Genomic DNA, 19,014 nt, shown 5'->3' with positions numbered 1-19,014 from the left:
AAAATTAGCATAGTGCTAGACTTAACACAACTGTGTACTGCCTTCTAGTGGAAGAGAATTGTAGCTACATTTTTTTATTTGTAATGGTCGGTATTGCAAAGAAAGGTAGTGAAATATTTAAAACAGTGTTTCCCAACTGGTTTTGGCTTCAGGGCACAACACAGTATCAAACTGAAAATTATTATTTTTTCTTTCTTGCATTCTTTCCCTCTTTCTTTCTTATATATATATAAATTACAATAATTCAAGATGCGGTTTGGACAAACCATCTTTTTTCCTCATTGTATGTGAACCCATATGTAATTATATTTGTTTTCTTGCTTATTTTTGTTCTAATTTCGCTGCTTTTACCAAGTAACATAATAAGTTTCTTCAAAATATCAAGTTTAATTGTACACATGACCTTTGACATCAACAACAAAACATATGGGAATTCAAGAAATGCAAAGAGTGCTATTGGGGTAAAAATCTTCATATCCCGGTGCTCTTTGGATAAGGGATAGTTCAATTTGTCATATAAGGCCAAGGGACTCAAGGATTAAGAAAATGTCAATGTTGATTTCTCCTCATTTTTAAAAGTTGATCAACCTTTATTTACTTGCGAGAAATTTTCTTTCCTGACTTAGTAGTTCAGTTAGAGATGTTGCTCCCTCATATTACAGTTAAACCAAGAGAATTGAAGTTGTGCCTCTACAATAGCCTGTGAACATGTATAGCTGTACTCCCAACACTTGTACACCCCAAAGTCTTGCTGCTTAGTCGTTTATGATGGTTTCACCCTGGCTAAAAGCTGATATATGTTTCTTATGGTGCGTTCACGTGCTATGGAAAATATGATATTTTCCACTTGTGAACTGGTATTTACCAGTGTGTTGCGTTCAAGTGCTTTTGTTGTCGTAATGTGGTAAAAAGATGGAGATCCATACCTGTTATTTAGCTAAAACTATTTTAGATTGCTTAAGTCATCTGCTACAGCAAGAAAATGATTTATCAAAACTCAAACGTAAATAATATATGCTGTATATTTTCTAGATCATGAATAGTACATATTTTTACCATTCACAACTCTTGCATTGCTCTCCGCCATTTTGAAATGGTCAAAGGTTATCTCATCTCGGCAACTCGTGCATCAAAATATTCTATGAGTTGCCCAGTGGAAAATACCACATGAGGGGGTATTCATGTGCATTTTCCATGTCGGCTTTTGGTATTTACCATAATTACCATAGCACGTGAACGCACCATTACTCAAAGCAGTAGAACGGTTTTAAATATTTCTAATTGTCTTTTGCTTCTACCATTTTGGAGTGAAATGGAAATAAATTGACTTTAATTTTGACTTCCAAATTCATTGTGTAATCCTTAACCCTGCTCTCATGCAGAAATTGCTGTGCTATCTCTGATTTTCTCTCATTCCCTCGCTATGATATAGTGCATTTATTTGTTTGTTTATTTGTTTGTTCTTCTTTGTGCAGCTTGTACCTCTACAAATTGGGAATTGCCCCTCAGATCCAGGACCTGTTGGGTAAAGTTGACTTCACAGGTAAACCACAGTCATTCTCATAGATCAATGCCATTTTTTGGCAGAAAATGTCAATAAAAAATGTATTTACTGCTGAAATTCATATTTTCTACCTCAGCCAACCACACTTTTAGAAGAAAAGGTTCTATATTGAACCTTAAAAGAACCTTTTTGGGCTTCCCATCATGGGATCATTTTATGGATTTAGTTTAATTAATTTAGTTTCAATTCATTTTTAATTTTAGCTCGTAAACACACTTTATCACTAGAAAAACTGAAACAACTTGTAAACATGAAAGTATTATGCAATCATTTAAGACATTTCTCCTTATATAACCATTTTCCCTGAAAGGGTTCTTAAAAATCAAGAACCCTATAGGGTTCTATATATAACCCCATTGAATAGTTGGAATAATTATACAAACAATAAACAAATATGGGTTTTTCAAAGGATAATACATAAACTACCTCAATCGTTAATATGTAGTATGTGCAATCTTACATTTGAGTTTTGAAGCATATAGTGGTGTTTCCTTACAATAACAGAGCTCAAAGCACAGCCACACAATTATATCCATAACTGAAGAGTAGATCCTCTGTCAGCTCAGTTTACAGGACAAGGCAGAAAAGTGCCTCAGGTTTCAATGATAGTGAGCGCTCTGCAGAAACGGTGCTGACCGCGTTTGATTAATGAAGGGAATGTTATGACAGGTAATTACCGCTTTAGCTCGGTTCAGAGTGTAACTCTTCATCTCAGTCATTGTGTTTTGACACCTCATCAGAAAAATTGAGTTCAAGTCATTATGACGTGAACTGTAACGAATTAATGATGGAGGTGAAAACACATTTAAGATTATAGCTAGTTGTTTTTGCTGTAGTGGTTTGATGTTGACGCACTTATTGTGGAATGATTTAAAGTAACAAGGACCTTGATTTGTTCGACCTGTATGTTGGCAAGACAGCCATTGTTTTTTTTCAAATGCATTACAGGTGCAGGTCCTGTGAATATGCATGTACATATTGCCACAGATTAGTAACGTGTCAGTGATAGTAAATAGGCTAGAATTAAAAGATATATGTATGTAAGATATGTAACCTAAATGATGACATTTCATATTCTCATTCCACAGAGGAAGAGATCAGTAACATGAGGAAAGAACTGGAGAAATATGGCATCCAGATGCCCACCTTCAGCAAGATCGGTGGCATCCTGGCCAATGAACTTTCAGTAGATGAAGCTGCATGTGAGTGACTTTATCTGTTTTTTATCTAGTCATATGTTTGTGTAAGTATAAATCTTTTTAAATTACATACCTTTGTCCTCATTCTCATGATCGCATGTTTTTGTGTCCTCTTTCTGATTTATATCTGTAGTACACGCTGCTGTCTTTGCCATTAATGAGGCCATAGACAAAGGCCATGCTGAGAACACAGTGGTGGCTCTGCAGAACCCTAACGCCTTACTGAGAAACACAAAGAAACCACTGGCCCAGGCCTACCAGGACACACTCAGCAACGCCAAGAGGAGGAAAGAGGATCAGGCCTCGGGACGGGTAAACTATATATTCATATAAGTGTAGAAACACACTTCAGTTGATCATATTTTTAATGATTTTGAAATAAGTATCTTATGCTCACCAAGGCTGCATTTGTTTGATTAAAATACAGTAAAGACAGTAATATTGTGAAATATTATTGCAATTTAAAATAACTATTAGTTTATATTATATTTTAAAATGTAATTTATTCCTGTTATGGCAATGCTGAATTACTCCAGTTTTCAGTGTCACATGATCCTTCAGAAATCATTCTAATATGATGATTTGCTGCTCAAGAAACAGTTATTATTATTAACAATGTTGAAAAAAAAGTTGTGCTGCTTAATAGTTTTGTGTAAACAATGATTTTGTTCATGATTCTTTGATGAATTCATGAAATAAAAAAATTCAAAAGAACAGTCTTTACTCTTTATAAGAAATTGAATGTAACAAAGAAATCAATGTAATGCATGCTTGCCGAATAAAATTATTGATTTTGTTTAAAAAAAAAGAGGAATCCCAAACTTTTGACAGTAGCATACTTAAGAGTCACATTTTTACATTTTAGATAAAATAGTTTTCTTGCATATTTGTCTATAGTTTAACATGCCATTGGTAAAGTGATTTTAGGACAGTGTTAGACAGATCTTTCAGTAGTGAGTTACTATGCCTCAACCTTTAACTGGACAATAGGCAGCAAGAATGATAATGTTTTTACATCTGCATGTCAGGACTAATGTTTTACAAACCCAGTGCAAACCACATTTGTATAAATTAAAACCTGGTTTAATTAGGATTTTGGGAATTATGTGTTGTATAAACAAAGCCTTAGTCATAAGAAGGCAAACAGTAAAAACACACAAGTGAATATCAGAATCTTTTTAACTTAAAGATTAAGCAATAATTTCCAAGGAGGACTATTCATAATTTACAGAAAACTTTAGACATGTGTTTGCAAATATCTGATTTTTGCATGCAAAGCAAATTGGTTTGTGTTTCTTTTTGCAGCCTCCTTTCAAACAAGCTCTAGCATACCTTTAGTTGCAAAATCAGCAGGATTCTGATTAAAAAATAACTGAGAATCAGCCTCGCTTGTTAAATGCTGATGTCTTCTAACACTCCTCACACACTCTGCTGACTCCAGCATCACCTGATCCCCTGATGGTGACTTAATTGAATAGTCATTTTGTTGTGTCTACATCTAAGTGGGTAAATGTTGTATTAGGCTTTTTTTTTTTCATTTAATTTTCAACCTGCTGTTAAAATCTTTGCTCAAGGGCACAAGGCCCCTGATTATCCTGTAAAAAAAAAAAGAAAAGTTTTATCTGTTTAAAAAAAAAAAAGTCTTGTTGTGACATATTGTATGTGTGTTTAGCGTTCGTCTGTTGCAACTGAAGAGAGAGATGTGTATGAAGAATTACTGACCCAGCAAGAGATCCAGAGCAATGTAGACCTCGTGAACAGTAAGTGTGGGACATTAATCAGCAAAAGTGGGCTGAGACCACTTAAAATATAATGTTTTTTGTTGTTGTTGTTGTTGTTGTTAAGCTTAATCCTGGAAATAAATATTTTAGTTTAGTTTTAAATTGCAAAAAATAAATAAAAATAAAACAATGCAAAGTTATGACTTAAAATCTAGGTGAAATATTTAAAATTCAACGCTATTTGTATGCAGCGTTTCATTCAAATTGTTATGCTAACAGTATGATTTGCAATAAACAAAATTGCATTTTCATTAGCATTGTTATTTTAGTATTATTTATATACAATTATTTGTTATTTTAAATTAGCTTTTATTTGTCTTTTTTTATTTTTTATTTTAGTTTTTTTTTCCTTTTTATCCATATAACAAATGTAAGTTGTAGAACTAAAAATACTAAAACTAAAATACAAATAAATTAAAGATATATATATATATATATATATATATATATATATAGCCTTAATTTATTTTAGTTTTAGTATTTTTAGTTCTTTAACTTAAATGTATTTGTTTTGGTTTGTTGCCAAGGCAATGTTTCTCATTGAGTTGGATTTTTTTTAGTTTAAAGTTTTTCATCTAATTTCTATAATTTATTTTATTTCAGCTTTCAATTACCAAAAACATTTTTAAACGTTTTAGTTTTAGTTAACAATAACAACACTGTTTATTAGTAGCCTCCAGCCCCTTGGAACTCATTATATAGTATATTGCTCATTTTGTAGCTTTTTATTGTTTGCTTCTCATGATTTCAAATTTAGGGAAGCCTAAGAGAGCACTTGGACACTTCAGGGAAATCAATACATCATCCATGAAATTATAGCAATTCATTTTTATTGTATGGCATAGTAGGCTGCTTTGAAAATATTCTTGAGATTCTCTGAAGTGAATATAATGTAAATGTTATGTACAGTAATAATGAGTTTCTCTCTCTAGCATCAGCAGCTATTCAGCAAGTAAATCAGGCTCTTGATGCTGAGGATCAGAAAGCCCTACTGGCCAGCCTTCGGTTGCCTGCACTTGGTCTTGTAGGAGTCCTTGATCACAACTCCTGCTTTTACCTGGAGCACTTCACGTCCTACAGGAAGCATAAAGTTAAGGTACTGAAGCAGACTATCTATATCAGTTGAAATTACTCTTGATTTTGGGTCATATGAATTTGATGAGCATGTGTATGACATCTATTTGTAGGATGCTGGTGCGGGTGTTCAGCTGGAGAGAGAAGAGATTCAGAGGGTCATTACTTCCTGTAATGAGTTTGCAGAGGCCGAGAAACGAAGTATGTCACATACATGTACTCTTGACTGGCAGATAACGTAAAGACTCGAGTGTAGATCCTCTGTAGTTATGAAACTCTCTATGTGACCATTGTCGGTTTAGATGGTGTTACAATAAAAGTGAAATTAACAATAACGTGAATGGCTTTCTTAATGGATCAACATATAGTTTTGAGTTCATTCATTTTGAGTGCCTTAGAACAAATAATTCTGAGCCAATAGCCTCATGGGCTATGGCAAGCCGTTTTAACTTTTATTCATTTCCAGGATATGAATTGTTGATATCAACAATTACATTTTTGATATCAAAAATTACATTTTTTGATATCAACAATTACATTTTTGATATCAACAATTAAATTGTTGATATCAACAATTGAATTCTTGATATCAAAAATTAAATTCTTGATATCAACAATTGAATTATTGATATCAAAAATGTAATTCTTGATATCAACAATTGCATTTTCACTAGTGAAATGTCACCATAGACTGCCATTCAAAATCAATTGTTGATATCAAGAATTGATTTCTTACTAGTAGAAATATAATTTTTGATATCAATAATTACATTGTTACTAGTAAAAATGTGAATTCCTGATATCAATAATTAAATTATCACTAGTCTAAATGTCTATTCTTGATATCAACAACTGAATTGCTACTAGTAAAAATTTTCATTTTTGATATCTGAAAATGTATTTCTGATATCAATATTATTTCAGATATCTAAAATGGCTTTCTTACTAGTAACAATCACATTCATGATATCAGAAATTAACATTATCACTAGTGAAAATTTAATTATTGATATCAAAAATGAACATTGTTACTAGTAGTAATTCAATTGTTTATATCAAGAATAGACGTTTCAACTAGTGACAATTTAATTCTTGATATCAAAAACAAAGATTTTTACTAGTAAGAATTGTATTTCTGATATGTGAAATTGGAATTTCAACTAGTAAGAAATAAATTCTTGATATCAAGAATTGATTTTGAATGGCAGCCTATGGTGACATTTCACTAGTAAAAATACAATTACAGATATCAAGAATTATAGTTTTTACTAGTTGCAATTCAATTGTTAATATCAAGAATTACCATTTTAACTAGTGAAAATGTAAATGTTGATGTCAAGAATTAGCATTGTTACTATTGAAAATGTAATTCCTGATATCAAAAATTGCCATTGTTACTAGTAGAAATATTATTTCTGATATCAATAATTATAATTTTAACTAGTGAAAATTTAATTGTTGATATCAAGTATTCATATCCTGGAAATGAATAAAAGTTAAAACGGCTTGCCATACATGGGCAGCATGCTGACATGTAGCGCAGTTGCGCTTCGGGCAACCTGAGTTCAAATCCTTTCTCTTCGCTTCCTGTCCTCACTCCAGCTATACTATCAAAATAAATAAGTAAATGAATAAATAAAAACAAATCATTTATATTTCATTTTTGCTTAAACACGCTAAAAACTGAAAACCAATCGATACAAGTGAATTTATTAAATTAAATATTTAAAATTATAATGTACAATGTGAAAAATTCATTTTGAGATCCGCTAAAGATAACATTTAACAGTGTTATTAAATTATTAGTGTTTTAAAATATTATCTTTAAGTGAGCATCAGATGATGGCTAACCGAGGTAATCTAAATGTAAAAATAGGGGAAATTAGTATTCACAATTAAATATACAATATCGGCCGATCTATATTCTGTTTTGACCAATACAGATATAAAAGCAGCTGATTACTGATTTGTTACCAGCATATACTGTGTTTATATGATTGTTCTGTGTTTTTCTGATACTACTGCTTATTGTGCTCTTGATGGACACAGAGCAGGAGGCGATTCTTGCGATCAATGCAGCTATTCGTCGAGGCGTTCCAGAAGAGACCGTGGAGGAGCTCCTGAACCCAGAGGCCCAGTTACCCATCGTCTACCACACTGCTGCCAGCCTGTACCAGGCCGAGCTCTTCAGCCTGCAGCTCGGCTCTCAGGTCAGCTCTCTTACTCTCCCGGTCAGCTCTTTCTTGTCCTTACTTACAAAACAAGTTAACATTTTCTGTCACCTCAGAACAAGGCTGGTCTTACTCATGAGGAGCTGTGTGTAGCTGTGGAGATGCTGTCTGCTGTGTCTGTGTTAAATGAGGTTCTGGACACCAAAGACTCAGTGGCCGTCATTGAGCAGCTCAGTGACTCTCCACTGGGCTTCAGCGGTCTGGATGCTGACAATTTACAGAGGTACAGTGACTCTACTGATTGAAAAAGAGAGAGATGCCAAGAATACTATATGCCACTCTGAGAAACAATTTAATAATTAACTTGATCATGTGGTTGTTTTGCTTTGTTAGATATGCAGACACACTGATCCGTCTTAGAGCAGAGTCCCTCGCCCAGGGTCAAGAGTTCCTCACCTGGAATGATGTTCAGAAGTGCATCGACACTGTCAATATCCAGGTGCACGAGGAACATGAGAGTAAGCAAACTTTGAAATAAATTATAAACTAAACTATATATATAAACTAAACTTTCTTTCTATAAACCTTTTATTTTTATTTTTTATTAATTAATACTTTTTTTTCAGCAAGGATGTATTAAATTGTTCAAAAGTGACCGTAAAGATATTCATAATACTAGAAAAGAAACTTTCTTTTCATCAAAGAATCCTGAATAAATGTATCACATTTTCCACAAAAAATATTAAGCAGCACAACATTTTCAATATTGATTATTATAAATGTTTCTTGAGAACCAAATCAGGATTTGATTAAATAAATACAGCCTTGGTGAGCATAAGAGACTTCTTTCAAAAACATTTTAAAAAGCTTACCGAAGTTTGAAAAGAAGGTATTTAAATAGCGTTTTCTTTTCAAAATGTAGTGTATCTAATTTTAAAGGGGTCATATAATGGTACATGCACTTTTACAAGTTGATTGTACTGAAATGTGTTGGCAGTGCCTGTACACAAACATCATATAATGATAAAAATCCATCCAGTGGTTTTGTTTTAATCTCCTTATATGTTTTCCCCTGCCTCAAATTGAGCCGTTCGTTTTTGTGACGTCAATAAAACGGACGCCCCTCCCACGATTGTTGATTGACGGGAGCGTTTCAACACAGACCCGCCCTCGCACATGAGGTAGCTGTCAATCATAGTCTGTGCGGCGCGGACCGGACCGGCGCGGTCATTGTTGATGTGCCGGAGCACTGTCTATGAGCAGAATGGCGTCTAAGCGATTGTGGTGTTCTGTTCTTGGGTGTAATAACGAACACAGTCATTTTAATGTTCCTGAATCCGAACCGCTGAAGACGCAGTGGCTGAGTTTTGTTTTCGAAGGGAATATTCCACACGAGCAACGTCAATGCTTTCATGTTTGCGCGAATCATTTCACACACCAGACTGCTTTATAAACGAGGGTCAGTATAAAGCTGGATTTGCTAAGAAGCTTTGCTAAAAAGGATCGGTACCAGATATTCGTGTTCCTGCTGAACCTCCAGAAGAACGGAAGTGAGTGAAACGTTTTATTAAACTTTATATTAATATATTAATCTTTGCAAATCGCTAGCTGCACGCTTCACAATGAATGCGTCTAAGGTTTACACTCAGTCAGGGTACATTACGGCATGTTTTCTATGTATGACGTTCTCAATATAATTCATAATTCCACTTTTATACTGAACAACGCGTTATGGTTATTGTGTTATTGTGTTACAAACGGTGTACACACAGAACAGAGGGGCGGAGTCAGCAAAGCTCATGATAATTTAAAGTCATATGCACTGAAACGGCGTGCTGAAAACAGAGCTGTTTTTGACCAGGTAAAATAAGTGTTTTCTTACAATACTAATGAGAATTTTTAATTAAAGTATATTACAAACTTTTAATTTAGACCCTAAAGAATCATATTAGCTTGTACAAAAATGGTATTATATGACCCCTTTAATGCATTTCACTCTTCAAAAAAAAAAAGAAAGAAAAAAAGAAATTTCTTTACATTATTTATTTCAGATGAGCTGAATAATATAATATCAAAATAAGTTTTGGCAAAAGGCCTTCTCATTAATGATGTGTTTAACTCATAGGTGGTCTTTCAAATACATTGAACCTTGAAGGTTATTAAAATCTACCATACAAAGAATGTCTTTTTTGAGAAAGTTACTCCATAATGTTCTGATAAGCTGGTGTCGCTATGTGGTTGTGTGGATGCGTGTGTATGAATTAAGAACAAATGATCCAGTCTGTAAATCACACAGAACAGTTTTATTGAACATTTAATGAATCACACAAGTAAACAGGTGGAGGACTTATATAAAAGGTGGAATATATAAAGGTGGAATATATATAGAAGTTAAATATCTTAAAACAACATATTTGTGAATGTATAAACATAATGAATTTAAGACATTTTTGTCAATTTCTTAATAGAAATGTACACATATCAATGACTCTTCCATTGCATCACGAGTTGTTGATCACATAAAATTCTCATGTTCCGTGTGTAGGAGTCATTGCTATCGCTGAGATCAACGAAGCTCTAAATTCTGGAGATCCAGAGAAGACACTCGCCACCCTCCTACTCCCTACAGCTAAACTACAGGGAGTCAATCCAGCCACCGCCAAACACTATCATGATCTACTGCTGACCACCAAAGAACTAATCTGCAAGGTGAAATAGAATAACAGCACTGAACCAATGAAATGTGATGAGGTTACATCTCTTATTTGAATTATTCATCTCTTATTCAAATTACTTAAACACTTCTTTCATGGTCTCAAAGACTTTGTATTCAGCTTGACTTCTGTGTGTCCAACTTCTTTCACTTCTGTACAAAGTAATGAGCCTCTACTAGTACAAAGTGGGAAGTCGAACCATAACATCCTCAATCCACTGTTAAGCCATTTTAGATAAGGAAGCCCACCCTTGCAGGGTCCGCAACAAAAACATCCTGCTATTTAGAAGGCCTTAGACAGTGGACAACGCGGTCAAAGGTCTAGAGCTAAAGGATCTAAACTTGACTTGGGAAGTTGAAGTTTTTGTGAGCAGATAAGAGAGGAAAGGGTCCAGACAGCTGTGGAAAGAACACAGACATACGGCTGCTCTGTAGTAATAATACAGGTCAAACTGCTTCTCACTGTACAACTTCACATAGTGTGCAAAAAGAAGTGCACTACATGGAGTAAAACACACTAAAAAGATCCCAAACACCAACGTGCTGGCCTTCATGTAGTGTTTCCAGTCACGACTGGAACAATTTAGGTGGTAGATGATGGATCCGTAAACAAATGCGATGACCAGCGATGGCAGGATGAACCCCAGGCAGATCAGACTCAATCTGTATGGAATCAAAGGTTTGTAGGATGCTTCCTTATAGGGCTGGATATCATGACACGTCACCAACTCTTCTCCGGAAACACGGTAGCTTTGCTGAACCAGAAACTCTGGTGCCATCGCAATAGCAAAAACCACCCACATGGTTAAGCTCGACCAGATCGCACAGTACCTTTTCGACATTGTCCTGTAGAGGAACGGGTGGACCACCGCAAGGTAGCGCATCACACTAATACACATGTGGGCATGGATCGAGCAGTAGGTGTTACCATAAAAGCAGGCAGTCACCACCTTACAGGCCAGCTCTCCAAAGATCCAGTCGTTGTTGTTGACGTGATAGTGGACTCTGAGTGTGAGAGAAAGTAGCAGGAGAAGGTCTGAAACTGCTAGGCTAAAATATAGGATACCACTGGAAAGATTCTTTCTTCCACTGAGGCAAGCCAACACAAAGACGTTAGAGGGGATCCCGATGAGGATGGCTAGGATGTACGCGGATGGAATGATCCTAGTGCTGACAATTCCAGTGATGTAATCGATGACTTTATCAGAGGCGTTTATCACAGGCTGCTGGATAGATGTGTTGGAGAACAGGGAACTATTGAACACTATTGTTCCAGGAAACGTTTTTGGATGAATTGATTGTTTTGGCATATTGATGCTGGTATATATTGATGCTGAAAAAATGTTAGAAAACACAATGTTGAAATACTGAAATAAAGTGTATTCTTTATTCTCTATACAGTTTCACACAGCTTGATACTGAAATATGTAGTTACATTTAAACTGAATTCAATGTAATTCATTCAACAAATTATTAGATGAGCAGACATGGCTTCAAGTCATTATTTTTAACAGTAATAATAATAGCATTGCACATTAAATTCTAAATACATATTTTAGTAATTGTTTTAGCTGGAATAATCTGGAAAACATTGGTTGTGGAAATTTGACGTGCCTATAAATCATGATGGATCACACATGACAAACATTAACTGTAAGAGTAAGACAGTACAAGCTGCCAACATCAAGTATTTTGTATTTTTTTAATTTGAATTCATTGAAGTGTTACATTTTAACTGTGGACATATTTACTTTTCATTTATTTAGTTAGGGTTAGTTGTTGTTTTCCTTCTCTGACTCTTGTTGTTCTTTCAGCAATGTACAACCTTCCAAAATTCTCACAAACTCGCCATCTTTGTTGTTTTAATTGTGGCTCATTGTATTTTGAGAATTATTTGTTTTAGATGATGAAAATTCTATAGATCTACTAACATTTCCATTGTCATCATAGACTGCTTCAGTAGCTGAGAGTTAGTCAACTAACCTTAAAGTTTTTTTTTTGTCACAAAATCATGACTTCAGTCCATGTCCACATCTCTACCACATAGCAATCAGCTGTTGATCTCTAACTATCTTTAACTGTTAGAGAAAAGTGATCTTACCTGAATCTTGAAGTGAATCCTCAAACATGAATGGTAATAGCAGCAGCACAAATGTTCTCCACATGCTTGAAAGGTTTTTCCAGTGAATTTTTACAAAGTATCGTTTGTCAAACAACTAAACATGACCTACAAGTTTCTGTTCTGGAAATCAGTCATCTGTATATTGAGATAACCATCAAGCTAGACGTCTGCGTCGAAGGGCATGACGGTTTCCTGTAAGGGTTTAGGGAGTTTGGATTCCGAATTGCTCAGTGCTCATTTCTCAGGCATGTCAGGAAATGCTACGTGATATGAGACTTCCCCCAAATGGTTCCAATTCGTGGACCAAACTATTTACACATATCTGTCCACAAATAGTTCCTAAATAACATACAGGAATGTTTATATTTTGGTGTTCTGACCACTTGATTAACTTAAGTCCTTTAATGGATTTCTTTCTTTCTTTCTTTCTTTCTTTCTTTCTTTCTTTCTTTCTTTCTTTCTTTCTTTCTTTCTTTCTTTCTTTCTTTCTTTCTTTCTTTCTTTCTTTCTTTCTTTCTTTCTGACTTCATTCAGGTCTTATCCCTTCAAATAAAGGAAACGGTACTTTTTTGTTTTGTTTTTCAGGATCTGAGTGTCAGCAAATGATAGGTAGAATGATAAATCTTTAGTTTTTCACAGCAGTTGATATCATCAGGTTGCGGGTTCTTAACCTTTTCTTTTTATTCTGTTAAAAATGTGTAAAAGACAGTGCAGCTTTGCAATCTGGCCACACTATTTACCAAACAACATACCATGAATTATTTGATGACACTTTAGGCCAGATTTACTAACAGCTTGCACCAGTGCAAACCCTCTTTTGGCCTTAAAAAACTACTGTCAGGATTTACCAAAGACATGGAGTGAAAGATTAGCGCTGAAAAGGCGTTATTTTTGCTGCTTACCTTATTGCATATGCATTTGTAGGAGTTTCCCTTTCAGACGCAAATTTATGGGAGGAGAATATTTAAATGAATCACGCAAGGTGATTTACTAAGGTTTGTTCTAGTCAATTTACTGGTATTTGCGCCATTATTTACTTGCCCCAAAAAGCATGTCTTAAACCAGACGCTAATTTGCGTTGCTCTTAATAGATTGCGTTGGTCATTGTGGAAATAATCCGGCTGCGTCTGTGTTCTTTAATTTGCACACCATCAGTAGATCACACGCTGAACTTTCCTCTCCCATCGACGCTTTTTTGGAATTGCGGCCTCATGCTAATTTGCCCTGTTTAGTAAATCTGACCCTTTGACTGTAATTCCTTCCCCTCTATTTTCATTCACATATCTCTTCTGGTCTATTTTCAATTCTTCACGTCTTCCCTATTACTGTGGGAATGTTTCTAAAGTAGGGAAACACAACAGACCAAATACTGCACCATATTTTTTATATCGTAAAATAAAGGAAAGCATTTCATTGTTTTCATACAGTTCATCTGTGTTTTCAAAATTCCAAAATAAATTATGGAAATGTTTGGGTTAACTTTGCTCTTAACATTTGACATCATGCACTGAGAGATGCTATAATATTATATGACTGCTGTGAAAACACCTGCATAAACAAGATATTTACCAAAGAGACACTTCCTGTTTAACAGTGATAGTTGCACAGAATGTATAATACAGCCTCTAATACTTGATCTACTACAGTTGCTTACATTCAGAATAAATTGGTGTGTAGTAGCAGATGATTTGGTTGGCACTGTGACAGTGTGTGAGCAGTACACATGTATCGTATTGAGCCTGTGTATTGTATTGTATACACATGTTTTGTATTGAGCCTGCCCTGACTGTGTGTTGCGCTAATAGAGATCCGGAGATGAGTCTGCTGTGCTGTGGCTGGACCAGATCCAGGAGGCCGTACACACTGCCAACCAGGACCAGGAGGATGCACTCAAATGTAAGTTTGTAACCAAATATAAGTTGCATGAAAGATGTATGATTAGCTTTTATGTTACAGTTTTTCTCGATTGCTTAAACACTATAACCAGGCTTTTGAACTAAAATTTCAAAACCATAATGCCATTTATCAAAAAGCACACCCATTTCACTAAACTATGAACACTATTCCCCTGTTTTGACACATTAGTCAGATTTGTTGAACTGTCACAGCAAAACTCTACACACAAATCCCTTCATTTCTCATTGCCTACACCACGTGGTCATTTAGAAAGCACTAGCATTCAATATTGTTCACTCAAGTCAGCACAGCTTCAGCTCAGTTAGCACACAATTACCCAGGTGAAAACACTAAGAGTCAAAATTGTACACACATCAGTCAAATCCTTCAATTGAGAATGAGAAGGTGACGTCACGTGTTTCACTCTGCGTTGCATTGTGGGAAGGCGTCGCCATCTTGGAAGGATACGCTATCCGTTGTCATGGTTACTTCGACCGTGAGACCGAGAGAAATAGCGACAGAGAGAGAGAGCAGCTTGATATTTGTTTGCATTTTTGCGATAAGGCACAGTTTCTTGGGAATAAATGAAGAAGGGGGAAGCAAAAGGAAAGGGGCTCTATCGGGAGAGACTAAATAACAACACAAAGCAGCGTTATTTAGAGAAACTACTTGACATCAACATGGACCCGTACGACCTGCTACAGAATGGACGAAAGACCAAAGCACTACCACCTTTTACATACGCTGACAAAGTTAATTACCTGGTTTGTTTATGGTATCAGTGACTAACGTTACTGCCTACACAATGCAAGAGGATTAGAAGCTTATGAACAATTCTGTTGCGGCTGCGGGTGCAAGACTTAGAAACCCCCAAACCTGTAACGTTAAACTGCGAGAGTTCAGTCATACTTGATGTTTCATTCAGGCCTCATTCATATGTGGAAATAAATCTGATATGAATCAGATGCGTGCATTTGCACCTGCCGTGCAACGTTAAGCGAACAGTTCGGACATTCCACTGTCAATGCGAATCGTACGTCATTAAAAAAGTGTATTTTTAAAACATTTCACGGTACAGATATATCTATAACAAATGAAACAACTCTAGTTGAATAACAGAGTATTAATTTCGTTCGTTTGTGTTAAATAAAAGGCGAACTGTGCTGAAATGTGTTGCTTTTGAAAGCAGGCTTTGCTCGCTTTTGCTGCTGTCAGTTTATTGACAAGCAGTTTCTTTAAGCTGGCTAGCATTGTTATTTACTCTCTCCCGATAGAACCCCTTTCATTTCTCTTCCTTCTCCATATCTTCCAAAGAAACTGCGGCGTATCGGTAAAATGTAAACAAATACTAAGCTGCGCTGTCTCTCTTTCGCTATTTCTGGATGAATGTTTAGTCGCGCCTCAGTGAAGTTCTGAAGGCGTTGCCCCTGGCAACCGATAGCGTCTCCTACCATCATGGCCGACCGGCTCAGACCCCGCCCAAATCGGCACGTGACTCCTCACTCTCAATAGATAGATAAAAGGTTATACAATCTTTTATAAAAGATACAAATCAGTTTACTGAGTTTTGGAACAATGGATCCACAGAGAAATTAAGCAATAGGTCGAGGAGGTAGAGGATGAGGAGGAGGAGGAAGAGGAGGAGGAGGAAGAGCAGGAGGAGGAGGGAGAGGAAGAGGAGGAGGAGGAAGAGGAAGAGGAGGAGGAAGAGCAGGAGGAGGAGGGAGAGGAGGAGGAGGAGGAGGAGGAGGGAGAGGGAGATGAAGAGGAGGAGGAGGAGGAGGAGGGAGAGGAAGAGGAAGAGGAGGAGGAAGGGCAAGGGCAAGAAGACAAGCAGTCTCGGATGAAATTCAAGCCACTTTAGTTGGCCATGTCCTTGTCCATGATATGACTATGAGGGAGGCTGGGCAACGAGTACAGCCAAATTTGAGTCGCTTCACCGTCGCCTCCATCATCACAGGGAGGTGGGGTGGCGGGACCACCACAAGCAACATGACTTCCCAGTTTTGGAAATGTTGTTTTGAATTTATTGCACTAGTGTGTAAGACTATGTTGTAGTGTGTGTATTTTTGAGGGCTTGTGTGTCCTGTCTGAGGGCAGAGTTTGGTTTTTCAGCAAGAGTGAATGGTTTTGAGTGTAGAGCTTCATTTTGACCTGAAAATAGGATGTTTGGGGAATTGGGTGAGACGTTATGGATTTGTGTTTACTGTTTTGAGAATACGAGGCATAGTTTCAAGAAATGTGTTTAAGCAATCGAGAAAAACTGTAATTCTGTTAATATCCTATACACATCCCTGTGAAGGATGTATAGTATTATATATGATTCACATAATGGCATATAACCTTTCAAATTGGGTTTGACATTTAAAATGAAATGTTATACTTACAGAGCACAATATATTTTATAACGTATATACTGTAATATATATTTTATATATAAGCTATTAATAAAAATCGATATAAAATTAAAAATAAAATTTTCACGTTTGGCTGCAATGAAAGCATGACTATGGAGAATCTAACAGAAAAACACTTTATTAACAACGTAACTCGGAGATACCCAGCATACGTATATCAGGAAAACACTAGAACGCAACCACATCATACAAAGACGACACCGAACAATTAACTGAGGGAACTAAGAGCTTAAATACTAGATAATCAACTAAATAGAAACAGGTGTGTAACATAATCAGTAACCAAGGAAACTAACTGGAGAATACAGACAGGCAGGGAGACAGGGCAAACCAAACTACGGTGCCATTTACACAACACCGTTTTCAACTAAAAATTGAAATCATTTTATGCGTTTTGGCTGTTAATATACACGACAACGCTGTTTTGGGGGCCTGCAAACGCAAGCTTTTGAAAATGCGTTTCAAAGTGCAAGTCTTTGAAAACGATACCGTTAGTGTCCCCATGTAAACAACAAAAACACGAATTTGTGAAAATAGTGACGTCGTGCGCATGCGTATTATGTGTTCAGTCTATAGGCGCATAGTGTCTCATAAGACATCGCCAACTACTGGCCTGGCAGCAGAATACAGCCTTTTTAATCATACGTGCAAACAGGGATCGTTTTGACAAAGGAAAGAAAAATATTTTCTGTTTTTAGTACATCGTTGTCATCTAAACACACCCTTAAACACAAACAAACTGAACATAAATCTGACAAAAATATTGTCACAATACATAAAATTGTAAAAAATGTATAGTAAAAAATCACAATAATGCAAAGAAAGAAAAAAATGCATCCTTTCTATGAAGAACTGTGACTTTATCCATCCTCAAGGATTGAAAGTGATTGTTCTGTATATTGCGTGTCTGATTTCAGTGGCTGAGGCCGTCGCAGACATAAACAGGGCAGTATCTGAGGGCGATGCAACGGCCACACTGGGTGCTCTGCAGTGTCCTGATGCAGGTCTTCGAGCAGTGCTGCCTGAATGTGCTCATATCTACCACAGCCAGCTCTCTCAGTTACAGAGCACTCAAACAGAACAAGGTAACTCTAGCACACCCTTGATGACTGCCGTCTGGAAGGTCTAGCTATAATTTGAACATTAACTTAGCTCTTGTTATCTGCCTTACTCTTTGAGGCTGGAGAATGTACTATCATGCATATTAAATATCATTTATTATATAATTATACAGAATATTGTGAATGGTATTATCAAGCCTATTCTCGTACTGTATATGTGTATCATTAGCATTAACAAACCTAATTGTGTCAAATTTGTGCAAAATTTGCCAGTTTAATTTGATAAATTGTTAGATATTAGTTGTAAATATTCCACAGACTTTTCAAGTATCATCTAAAACATTTACTGGTTTATTTGATTTCAGACAGAGGCAAATACATATGCAATTCTTCATAAATAAGTTATTCTTCACAGGACCTCTGGGCAATCACAGTGCTTTAATTTTAATTGTGTTATCTGTAGGGACCAGTGGCAGTTCATGGGTAAAACACAAGATCAAGGATAAATATGATTACTTCTACAACATCGAAAGCAAAGAAGGGACATGGGTTGAGCCAGATCATTTTTTCCATGACAGTTCACAGCTCACCAAAGAAGATATTCAGGTATGTCTTTAACACAAACATACATTTGCCGTGTTTTGCGTTGTTTGTGATAGCTCTGCGGTTCATTTAATATTTTCTTTCCCCCTAACTAGAGTGTTTTGAGCAGTGTAACAGCTGAGTATAACAGAGAGCAGCTGTGGTTGGCCAATGAGACGCTGATCATCAAACTGCAGGCCCTGATTCGTGGATACCTGGTGAGGCGGGCACACACTGACAGACTGGAGTACCTGCAAAAACAAGAGCCGAGCGTCATCAAACTACAGGTGCTTAACTCAAAAAAATACTATTTTTAAAATATATTTGTTATTATTATCTGTTTAAATTATTGTTAATTAAAGAAAACAATATACTACTTAAAGGGGGGTTGAAACACTCAGTTTCAGTCAATCTCATGTTAATCTTGAGTACCT

At 36.0% G+C, this 19,014-nt stretch overlaps 3 protein-coding genes across 3 annotated transcripts in view; 1 reads left to right on the top strand and 2 right to left on the bottom strand.

Moving 5' to 3' along the window:
• ifngr2 (interferon gamma receptor 2) overlaps positions 1-19,014 on the bottom strand; it is a 187,631-nt gene that overhangs the window by 137,449 nt on the left and 31,168 nt on the right. The window lies entirely within an intron of this gene.
• Positions 1-19,014, top strand: part of iqgap2 (IQ motif containing GTPase activating protein 2) — a 68,459-nt gene that overhangs the window by 36,403 nt on the left and 13,042 nt on the right. The window contains exons 6-19 of the mRNA XM_056233353.1: positions 1,476-1,543; positions 2,653-2,766; positions 2,897-3,075; positions 4,436-4,523; positions 5,477-5,640; positions 5,732-5,819; positions 7,668-7,828; positions 7,906-8,072; positions 8,183-8,307; positions 10,335-10,498; positions 14,430-14,520; positions 17,855-18,022; positions 18,462-18,604; positions 18,697-18,867. Of these exons, the coding sequence (XP_056089328.1) occupies positions 1,476-1,543; positions 2,653-2,766; positions 2,897-3,075; positions 4,436-4,523; positions 5,477-5,640; positions 5,732-5,819; positions 7,668-7,828; positions 7,906-8,072; positions 8,183-8,307; positions 10,335-10,498; positions 14,430-14,520; positions 17,855-18,022; positions 18,462-18,604; positions 18,697-18,867 (1,891 nt within the window). The remainder of the gene's footprint in view (positions 1-1,475; positions 1,544-2,652; positions 2,767-2,896; positions 3,076-4,435; positions 4,524-5,476; positions 5,641-5,731; positions 5,820-7,667; positions 7,829-7,905; positions 8,073-8,182; positions 8,308-10,334; positions 10,499-14,429; positions 14,521-17,854; positions 18,023-18,461; positions 18,605-18,696; positions 18,868-19,014) is intronic.
• f2rl2 (coagulation factor II (thrombin) receptor-like 2) lies at positions 10,074-12,890 on the bottom strand. The gene is made up of 2 exons (XM_056233369.1): positions 12,604-12,890; positions 10,074-11,835 (listed from the first exon to the last, which is right to left on the bottom strand). Exons 1-2 carry the CDS (start codon positions 12,665-12,667, stop codon positions 10,796-10,798), a joined length of 1,104 nt encoding a protein of 367 aa, XP_056089344.1. The 5' UTR covers positions 12,668-12,890; the 3' UTR covers positions 10,074-10,795.

Source organism: Rhinichthys klamathensis, unplaced genomic scaffold (genome assembly GCF_029890125.1).
Source record: "Rhinichthys klamathensis goyatoka isolate OS25496 unplaced genomic scaffold, OSU_Roscu_1.1 h1tg000369l_1, whole genome shotgun sequence".
In the NCBI taxonomy this organism is placed as follows: Eukaryota; Metazoa; Chordata; class Actinopteri; order Cypriniformes; family Leuciscidae; genus Rhinichthys; species Rhinichthys klamathensis.
Note: the sequence above shows the minus strand (reverse complement) of the source record. Positions and strands in the feature narration are given on the sequence as shown.

What these genes read in the sequence shown, in the direction of transcription:
- f2rl2 (XM_056233369.1), bottom strand. Translation starts at nt 12,667, where the DNA reads ATGTGGAGAACATTTGTGCTGCTGCTATTACCATTCATGTTTGAGGAT. An exon ending in GGATTCACTTCAAGATTCAG is followed by an intron (nt 11,836 to 12,603) that starts GTAAGATCACTT and finishes ACATTTTTTCAG; the next exon opens with CATCAATATATACCAGCATC.